The sequence below is a fragment of the Oryza glaberrima genome, chromosome 9, assembly GCF_000147395.1.
Source record: "Oryza glaberrima chromosome 9, OglaRS2, whole genome shotgun sequence".
Taxonomy (NCBI): domain Eukaryota; kingdom Viridiplantae; phylum Streptophyta; class Magnoliopsida; order Poales; family Poaceae; genus Oryza; species Oryza glaberrima.
Window position 1 is genome coordinate 19,438,756 of NC_068334.1, and position 9,926 is coordinate 19,448,681.

At 43.7% G+C, this 9,926-nt stretch overlaps 2 protein-coding genes across 2 annotated transcripts; one reads left to right on the forward strand and one right to left on the reverse strand.

Moving 5' to 3' along the window:
• The first annotated feature begins 1,537 nt into the window (after positions 1–1,537).
• LOC127783516 (ras-related protein RABA3-like) lies at positions 1,538–3,592 on the forward strand. The gene is made up of 2 exons (XM_052310702.1): positions 1,538–2,098; positions 2,951–3,592. The coding sequence occupies exons 1-2, from the start codon at positions 1,851–1,853 to the stop codon at positions 3,420–3,422; spliced, it is 720 nt and encodes a 239-aa protein (XP_052166662.1). The 5' UTR covers positions 1,538–1,850; the 3' UTR covers positions 3,423–3,592.
• A 3,203-nt stretch (positions 3,593–6,795) lies between these two features.
• LOC127785236 (auxin-responsive protein IAA26) lies at positions 6,796–8,423 on the reverse strand. The gene is made up of 5 exons (XM_052312669.1): positions 8,265–8,423; positions 8,038–8,171; positions 7,847–7,937; positions 7,612–7,702; positions 6,796–7,229 (listed from the first exon to the last, which is right to left on the reverse strand). Exons 1-4 carry the CDS (start codon positions 8,384–8,386, stop codon positions 7,627–7,629), a joined length of 423 nt encoding a protein of 140 aa, XP_052168629.1. The 5' UTR covers positions 8,387–8,423; the 3' UTR covers positions 6,796–7,229; positions 7,612–7,626.
• Positions 8,424–9,926: the final 1,503 nt, after the last annotated feature.

A 9,926-nucleotide genomic window follows, 5' to 3' on the forward strand; every position in this document is an offset into this window, starting at 1 on the left:
TGATTGACAAAGCAAAGATCTGAATTGGTCACTGCTAAACACTCAAGAAGGTGTGGTATTCTTCACTGGTTCATTCTGGTCATCAACACAGTTAAGGGTTCCTTTAAAAAAATGAGATTTGAAAGGAGAGACATCCTTTCAAATATTTTTTAAGAAGAAATTATGAGTATGTTAAGGATTAAATACGGGACTTGTACTATCAAGTGCATCTCTTATTAGAACGTATGATTCTGAAAATAAAAAAAAATCATAGAAATATAATGTCATGCCATATTGAATACCACAAGAAATAAATTCATAGGATTTTGCAAAAAAAAATGTTTGGTAGTACCGTAGAAAAGGTAAAGGGACTTTGAGTCACAAGGATGAGAAAACATGAGGTCTAGTCTTATGTTAATTTTCCTCCAAAATTCTTACAAAATGGGTAATTCCATAAGAATTTCAAAGGATTTTGGGGAAGCTATTCCGTCCAAAGGATCATGTAGGGAAATTTTTCTAATGGATTTGAATCTTCCAAAATTTCTCTATTTTTCTTTTGTTCCAAAAGAGCCTGAGTATTTTTTTGAGACAGATGTATGATACTTTTTTGTGGATTACATGTAAAAAATGTCACTTCCATAACCACAGAGAGATTTTAGCGTGGTACAGTAGCATTGTGGATTACGTTATTATATGGGAAATATATATTTTTTTTATCTACAAATTATATTTTGATCATTACTTTCTCCGTTTCACAATGTAAGTCATTATAGCATTTTCCACATTTATATTGATGTTAATGAATCGAGATAGATAGGAGGGAGTAATAAGTATTGCACTTATAATCCGTTGTAAGTGAAGCAATGAGACTGCTAATAATATCTGGTTTCTTGATACGTCATCATGTTGGGTCTTTCAGTTCTTGAGAGCTCCTGCAACTTGCAATCACATTTCAATAAGACGAACAATCAAACATGTGCTAAAAAGTCAATGGCGTCAAATATTTTGAAACGGAGGGAGTATATAGTATGAAATGGAGGTAGTAGTAATAAGCCGAGTTGGTCAACCACTGCTATATAATTCAGCTCTAGTCTCGAACACTTGTTTAATCATAATAACAAAAGGTCTTCATGTTGCCCTGTTCCTTCACTACTTTTTCTTTCCTTTTCATTTTTCTAAAAAGCAAACAGTCTCCTGGCACTGTTTCAGTTTAATAACATACGTACTCCGGGTAATCTAAACAGAAAGAAAAGATAGTCTAGTACTACTCTACTAATGGTAAATTAATGGAGATTAACCACAGTGCAAGGTAAAGAATTTCTGGCTTTTTATTATTAACACATGTATGAGATCTAAAGAAAAAAAAAGTATGATATCTATCTATTGTACCCTTCTTAAACCGGAAGCAACATATAAACATTTTTGTAATATGTGCAGTTGTCTGCACGAAAGTTAAAAGCAAAAGGCAACAAAACAAGGACTCATCTTGATTTTTTTTTGTTTCTTTTAAACAAAAAAGAAGGCCTGGGTATTAGCCAAGCTAGGTGGCCTTGGAATGGACAGCAAAAGGCAGCGATGATAGCTGCAGCCTCCCTTTGTGCAGCACACACTGCACTGCAGCATTGCAGCAATCCTCCTCTCCAAAAGCAGGACACACCATCACTAGGGTAGTAGACCACCAGCACACCGAGCCTCCCTCAAAAGCAAGCACTGCATGCTTTCAACATAAGCCTAGCCTCTAGCCATCCATCTAGCTCGATCACCACAGTTCTTAGCCGAAGAGAAAGAAAGTTAATTAGAGAGTTCATATATAGCTGAAGTAATCAAGAACCAAGAAGAGGAGAGGAAGGTGATCGAGGAGGAAGGAAAGGATGGTGGCGGAGGAGGAGGTGGTGGTGGGGTGGGAGGGGGAGAAGGAGGGGGAGATCGACTACGTGTTCAAGGTGGTGGTGGTGGGGGACTCGGCGGTGGGGAAGACGCAGCTGCTGGGGAGGTTCACCAAGGACGAGTTCTTCCTCGACTCCAAGTCCACCATCGGCGTCGAGTTCCAGACCCGCACCCTCTCCCTCCACCGCAAGCGCGTCAAGGCCCAGATCTGGGACACCGCCGGCCAAGAACGGTAACCATCCATGCACACACCGATCATCTTCTTTCCTCGCAAACGCATCAGTTCATACGCAGTTATCTAGACTCATGACTTAGAAATACTGGAAAGATCATTTTTACTTGTGATAATACTGATAGTATATATAATAGAGCAACGCAATGATAGTCGCTGCGAAATCGTGATCGTTGCTGCGTTTTTATTAGCGTTTACGTGTTCAAGCTATCCCCAACTGATCTGGCTGTTCTTGCATTTGATTACTAATTTGGTACTCCATATACTTACTTCTGATAGTAGGTTTGCTAGTATAATGTTCTGTTGCTTGCTGCGAGGGAGATGGTGTCACATGCATGTCAGCCAAGACACCAGCTTCATTTTGCTTTCATTGTGATTAATTAAGCCGGGAGCTAATTGGATCGGTACAAGGACTCGTGGAAGATTGGATTTGTATTGGTTGGGAAGATAAGGATGCATGTATAGTGGCTGTCAGTTTTCATGAAGCCAGCTGAAATTAAAGCTATGAAATGCGATGCTACTACTAGTAGCTTCTGCTAAAGACAACGCGTCAGAACAGAGCACGCCGACCACCGAAAGTGATCCCTGCAAGAACCACTAATGCCTCCTTTTTGCAGGAGAAGATTTGACAGAAACTGTCATGTAGCAAATCAGTCATTACCTGCCTAATCTAACCTGCCCTTGGATTAGGCAGTTGTCGCCTAATTAAGATTTTGATCTGTTTTCAATGCAACAAAGCGGGAATTCTGTGTGCAATTCGTGTGTTCCCGAGGGAGACTGATGTGTTCGTGGCGGAAATATTTGAATTTTTGGAGGAAATTTGAGCGAAGTTTGGTCTTTTTGGTTTCGCAGGTACAGGGCGGTGACGAGCGCGTACTACCGCGGCGCGCTGGGCGCCATGGTGGTGTACGACATCACGCGGCGGCGGACGTTCGAGAACGTGGCGCGGTGGGTGGAGGAGCTCCGGGCGCACGCCGATGGCTCCACCGTGGTGGCGCTGATCGGGAACAAGGCCGACACGCCGGCGGGCCGGCGCGAGGTCGCCGCCGACGAGGCCGCGCGGTTCGCGGAGGAGCAGGGGCTCTTCTTCTCCGAGGCGTCCGCGCTGTCGGGCGACAACGTGGACCGCGCCTTCCTCACGCTGCTCGAGGAGATCTTCGCCGTCGTGTCGCGCAGGGCGCTGGAGCTCGACGAGGCACGGCGGATGCGCGACGGCGGCGCCGCCGGCGGCGAGGTGCTGTCGCTGAAGGGGACCACGCTGGACGTCGGCTCCATCATGGAGACCAGCGCCATGAAGAAGAGCTCGCAGTGCTCCTGCTCGTGAGCGACACACAGAGACTGGATGTTCGCTCGTGTAATGTTTTTGTTTCGACATATCGATTATTACACATTCACATCATTTCACCTCGCGTTCTTGTCAATTATAGAGAAGGATTAGGCATGTAAAACATTGTAAATTTGGTGATTGACAAGAAATGGTTTAGATTCTTCATCTGTGACTGTGATTATCTACGCGTGCGTGATGCTATGATTCGTCGCTTAGCTAACAGAGCAAGCTAGCTCGGTTTTTCTAATGCTACATAAGCGCAACGTGAAATGAAAACCGCAACGTGGAATGAAAACCGGATTAGCAGTGCCACATCAGCAAAACCGCCCTCCAAAACCGCTGAAGGAGTCAAATTGCAGTGGTTTCAATAATTTAGGCTCGTCCTACCCGATTTTTTTTAAGTTAAGAGTCACGAATTAGATTCGGTGAACAACTAAGAGAGTCTAAGTGGACTTTTTCCTATTTCATATACAAACTATTCAGGCGCACCTGTGAGTGGGCCGCGTGGCCTCGTGATGCCATATTTGGGTCGTTTCTTCACTGTATGGGCTAGAAAGCTAGGCCCAACCCCAGAATTCGGCCCAGAGAAAGTTGGAGATGACCAGGTTGTGCAGGTCGAAGGGTTCGGAGTTACTAATCAACTCCGAACGCTGGCGCCGGAGTTTTCATTTCTGACCCCGTTGGCCTTTTTAAAGATCGAACTGGTGATTGAGTGTCTCCGACGAGCATAGCACCGAGCACGTCGTGGGTGACTGATCGAGACGTAAAAACTCAATAAATTTGTGTGGAGATGACAGTGTTGTGGAGGTCAAGGAGGTTCGGAGTTTTAATCCCCGACCCACCGGAGCCGGAGTTTTCGTTGCCCAACCCGTTCTTACCGGTCAGTCCAGCAACTAGGAGCAGCTGTCTGCCATGGCACGGCAGCCAGCAATGCTTTGCCGGTGTTTTACCGTGAAGCCATGAACATGAGCTAGTCCATGGTCGCATTTCCAATCATCGACTTACTGAACTGACCATGAACTTTCAAACGCTAAACGGTGTTATCATGGTTATCGATACCACATACCTAATCGTAGTTGACTAAATCTTAGCAGGACCCACCACATACCATGTCTTATACGGAAATAAAGAAAAACAATTAGAGTTCTACATGGAAACGACAAGGACTACTCGGATTGTATCCATATTTGTATCCCTAGTTCTACTTGGACAAGGGGACACCTATAGATATAAATACAAGCCCCCTAGGAGGATAGGGGGACACCCATGATATGAGACGATCGACATGATCAACAACCACCATGGGGGACAAGACAATCAACACCCAACGGGATCAACACCCAACATGATCAACACCCAACACAATCAACATAGAAGCCTACATATGCCAAGACACGCCGCCGGATATCGACTTCAGGGATAAGCACGGCTATTACCCTACGATGTCTCCGGATACTGTCAGGAGAGATGAAAGCGCTATCTCTGACCTCGCCGGACACGGATTCGAGAAGGAAGGCTACCCTATTGTCGACTACGAGTCAGATCATCAGACCACCATGTCGACAACAGTTAGATAGGCTACCCCAAATATTGTACTGGTGTGATTATCATGAATAAAAAGCAACATCGGCTCCGGCCAACAGGATGTAGGGCTATTACCTGATAGCTCAGGGGCCCGAACCTGTATAAAAATCCTCGTCTCCATCTCTTTTACCTCAGTCTCGCGTATATCCTAGCACCGACGATCCCCACACTGTCCAAATACCGTAGTAGAGACATCAAACGTCGACAGGTGTGCTTTTTACAAAAAAGAATTATATACGAAAGTTGCTTAAAATTTCATATTTTAAAAAAATAGATAATACTTAATTAATTATATGCTAATAGATCATTTCATTTTCTGTGCGGAAGGAATTAATTCCCATCCTCATGAAACAAACACATTATTTCAACAGAAGTTCAGCGACGTTATTCGTATTCCTATTCTTAACCGAGGCAATTCTGCTGCATCAACTGAATAAGGGCCTGTTTAGTACCTAAAGAAAATTTTTCACGCTGTCACATTGAATATTTAGACACATGAATGAAGTATTAAATGTAGAAAGAAAACCAATTATATAGTTCGACAGGAAATTGCGAGACGAATCTTTTAAGCCTAATTACGCCATGATTTGATAATGTGATGCTACAGTAAAAATTTGCTAATGAAAGATTAATTAGACTTAATAAATTCGTCTCACGGTTTTCTGGCAAAATTTATAATTTATTTTGTTATTAGACTGCGTTTAGTACTTTAAATATGTGTCCGTATATCCGGTCTGACACGCCACGAATTATCGTTCACGAAATAAACCGGCCCTAAGTGCGGCTGTACATAGCAGCAGCTGCAGCGATCGTGTTGTCTTTTGTGTAGTGGGTACTGTTGCTGCAGCCACAGCAGCCATATGAGCCGAACAAGCATGGACGCGCAGAAGCGTTTGGACTCCTTTTGATCCATCCACTCCAGTTGGCCTAATGGCAACTGGTACATAACTACCTACCAGGGTTTACCTTATCGTTAGGACCGGGGTTATCGCCACCCCGCGGTAGCGCGATAATCGTCTAAATTCGCACAAAAATCACATTCAAAAATTTGAATTCAAAACTCAACGGTTTCATGGTTTCACCGTGATAATCGCACGGTTTACCGCGATAACCGCACGGTTATCGCGGGCTGTATAGCTGAAATAATATAAATGTAAAATAAATAGGGTAAAAAAATTGAGAATAATTGGAAGAATATGTAGGATACTTAAGGCACAATATCCTCTTCCTTTTTCAATTTGTAAACCATTTTTGGTTTTGCCCTCAAATTTGAATTTAGCTTACTCTATTTCAAAAAAATTCTTCACCATTGGCAATTACAAATCAACAACTACATCCATGAATATTTTCAGTTTTTTTCGATTTTTTTTCCGGAATTTTGAATTTGGTCAAAATTCATCCAAACCATATCGCCGGTTTCCCCTACCGTACCCCCGCGATAAGCACGATAACCGCGATAATCGCGCGATTATCGTGCGATAAGTGAAACCCTGCTACCTACCTATGTATGATCCACAAATCCTGAAAACAACATGGCCACTTGCTCATCGGTAGCTGTTACATTTGCCTACTTGGATGGATACCACTACCGCTGCTGCTGCAATTAGCAACATCTTCCATGAAGATCAATTCCACGCAGTCCTTGCCGCACGCTGCTCCGACAGATGAACTGGGTTCTGCACTGGTGCAGCAAAAACAGAAACGTGATGAGCAGTTGAGCACCATGATCCTGTCTGCAGAAACCACACCCATGAACAGAATTGAACCTCATCTCAGACTCAAAAGATCTTCGTGCTAGCTGTATCAAAATTTGGGAGGTACAACGAACAACTCTTGATCCATGTACATGTGATGCGACATACATACATATACAGCCGAAACAACTTACAACTAGCTAGAGGCAAAAGGGAGCTAAAATGTTGGGATCTCATCAGGGAAGTCAACCGTATCAGAGGCATTCAGGCTCATGTGAGAAGCAAGCAGCAAGCTGGAGAGATTTTGACCGCATCTGCAGTGTCAACTACTTAACTAACATTTATTCCAGGCTAGCTAGTGAGATGCTGATATGCTGGTCTTTCTGTAGATGTTGTTGCATCAATCATGTGTGCGCAGCATAGCTTTGGTCGGTCAGAAAATTGCGTCATCCTTTTCGTCAGCGTTTTCACCACTTGCATGAGCGATCGATGTCCAGGTTCAGTTATCTACAACGCACTGGTCAACCTGGAACCACGCAAAATCCGAATCAGTTTATTGCAGTATAAAAGAACTGAATTAACAATGAAAACTCTAAATCAGTTTATCAGTGGAAAAGAACTGAACAATGCCAAACCCTGAATCAATTGTATATTCATCCCTAGTAAAGAAATGGACTGAAAGTCTGAAACTCTTGGCAGTGAGAAAGAACTCAAGAAGTCAAAGTTTCAGTCTGATCAGTTAGTGGTTAGTGAACTTAGTGCGATTACTCGGTTGTTCTTAATTGGTTCTCTATATGGATTAGTTTGATCATATTGCAGAATTTTTTTTTCAGACAAAGGAAACTATGCTACTGCATGCACTATTCTGTATTTACCAATCTGATCGAATTGGAGTTAATCCTCCTCACCTGCAATTGTTTCTGTCACGCGTTTGAGCTCAAGCCTCTCGCCTCACAAGCTCGCATCACTCTCATCCTCTTACACGAAGACACGAACATCCTGCAATTCAAGATGCATCAGGTTGAGATTTCCACGTTTACCTTTAGTTTTTGCATTCGCATAATTTTGAAACGATGATGAACAGTGCAATGACGCAGTTTCAGTAATGTATAAAAAAAGCGATGCGGTTTCAGCGGTGCTTACTCCCAGGGCACGTCGCCGACGAGCATCCAGTCGCCGTCGCCGTCCTCGTACACGACGGCGTGCTCCCACTCGCCGTACCCGTCCATCAGTCCTGCTCGATCACCGTACACAAAACATTATTAACCGCCATTACTGATCAATGTTTGGCAGATTACTCTTGCATATACAGCGAGGTGAAGCTAGCAGCTCACCAATGGTGGAGCAGTAGAACATGTCGTTGAGCGCCTCGACGAGCTCGATGTAGTCGCCGTACGCCGCGACGTCCACCTTCCTCAGGTACGGCGTCCCGTCCATGCTCACCTTCACGAAGTACGCTGCCTGAATCCTAAACCGAACAACGAAACCCATCCATCAGAGGAGACGCGACATTGATCGATCATCACAAAATCATTAGCCGTGTAAGAACACTAGAAATTACATCGAGGACGACGGCGGCGGATGGCCGTTCTTCCTGCCGCGCCTGGCCCTGCGAGCGCTGGCTCCGGGAGGCCCCAGCGTCAGCTCGGTGAGCTCCACGCCGTCGTCGCCGTAGCTCGCCATGACCCAACACCGTGTCGCCGCCGCTGACCTCGACGAAGAAGACGCTGATGGTGGCGAGCTGTGGGCTGCGCAGAGCGAGCTATATATGTATACCGTTGGTGCAAGCGCGGAGGCAGCAGCGGAGTGGGATTCTCTGCGGGCGAGCGGGGGTGTCAGCGTGTCAGGCGGCGAGGGCGAGGCGGGAGCAGAGGATCCGGAGGTGGTGGGGGGGTGGAGCGGCTGGGACAGGCGGCGCATCGGCGGTTGGGCCGGTTGGGTTGGCACCGGAGGCTGCCGGCGAGGGGGATGGCACCGTGTCGCTGTGGGACCCGACCGGCGGGGCGCCAGGTGGACGCCCTGGTCTCCTGCGTCGTGGCTGCCTTGCGCGGGGAATCAGGTGTGACCGTCTTAATCTGTGGCCGCCACTACTGTTCAATGTGCATTCTGCAAGTCAATAGTACTCCTAGACAAGTGAATCTTGTTCTGGTGGACGTAGCAAACTTGAATTGCAAATCTAAGCGAATAGAACAATATGGGATACTTGCAAGTACGACTAGTATAATAATACATCATCTGTTCTTAAGAAAAAAAAATACTAACTTCTAGTGATAAATCTGGACAAATATATTCTTAGAAGTTGTTTTTCTATGTGACAGAGAGTACTCCATAGTTCCATTTTAAATTATAAGGCATTTTGATTTTAATTAAGGTTGCAGAGAGATATACTAGCCTCCACTTCTTGAGTTCGTTTGTGGTGGTTATCAACCTACATTCACTCATTTTCCGTGTGCACACTTTCTAAACTACTAAACGGTATGTTTTCTAAAAAATGTTCCATAGGGAAGTTGCTTTAAGAAATCATATAAATCCATTTTTTTAGTTTTTTTTAGCTAATACTCCCTCCGTTTCGAAATATTTGTCACCGTTGTCTTTTTAGCACATGTTTGACCGTTCGTCTTATTAAAAAACTTTTGTGAAATATGTAAAAAAATATGCCTACATAAAAATATATTTAACAATGAATTAAATGATAGAAAAAGAATTAATAATTACTTAAATATTTTGAATAAGACGAACGGTCAAACATATGCTAAAAAGTCAATGGCGTCAAACATTTCGAAACGGAGGGAGTAATTAATTAATAATATGTTAATCTATCACTCCGTTTTCTATGCTTGGAGATTAGTTCCCAACCCACACCAAAGAATGCAGTCAATATCTACAGCAACAAATTAGTTTTATTGAATCTATAATTGAATATGTGTTAATAGTATATTTGTCTTTTGTTGAATTTGTTATTACTTTTTTTCTATTGATTTAAATCAGTTTTAGTTTGACTAAAATGTAAAATGACTTATAATTTAAAACAACGGAGGAAGTAATTGGTAGGGTGCATGATTTAGGAGTTGTTAAGATCATCCTAGAAGGACACCATTCGTACAACTCATTATGGAATTTGTGACAGCGTTATGGAAATATTCCAAGTTCGCACGAAAGCTTACACTAAACTGAATTTTATTTTTTAAAAAAGAAAAAAATAGCCGCCGTGCCATTGCCACCC

What these genes read in the sequence shown, in the direction of transcription:
- LOC127785236 (XM_052312669.1), bottom strand. Translation starts at nt 8,386, where the DNA reads ATGGCGAGCTACGGCGACGACGGCGTGGAGCTCACCGAGCTGACGCTG. An exon ending in GTTCTACTGCTCCACCATTG is followed by an intron (nt 7,938 to 8,037) that starts GTGAGCTGCTAG and finishes GTGATCGAGCAG; the next exon opens with GACTGATGGACGGGTACGGC. An exon ending in GTCGGCGACGTGCCCTGGGA is followed by an intron (nt 7,703 to 7,846) that starts GTAAGCACCGCT and finishes CTTGAATTGCAG; the next exon opens with GATGTTCGTGTCTTCGTGTA.
- LOC127783516 (XM_052310702.1), top strand. Translation starts at nt 1,851, where the DNA reads ATGGTGGCGGAGGAGGAGGTGGTGGTGGGGTGGGAGGGGGAGAAGGAG. An exon ending in GACACCGCCGGCCAAGAACG is followed by an intron (nt 2,099 to 2,950) that starts GTAACCATCCAT and finishes TTGGTTTCGCAG; the next exon opens with GTACAGGGCGGTGACGAGCG.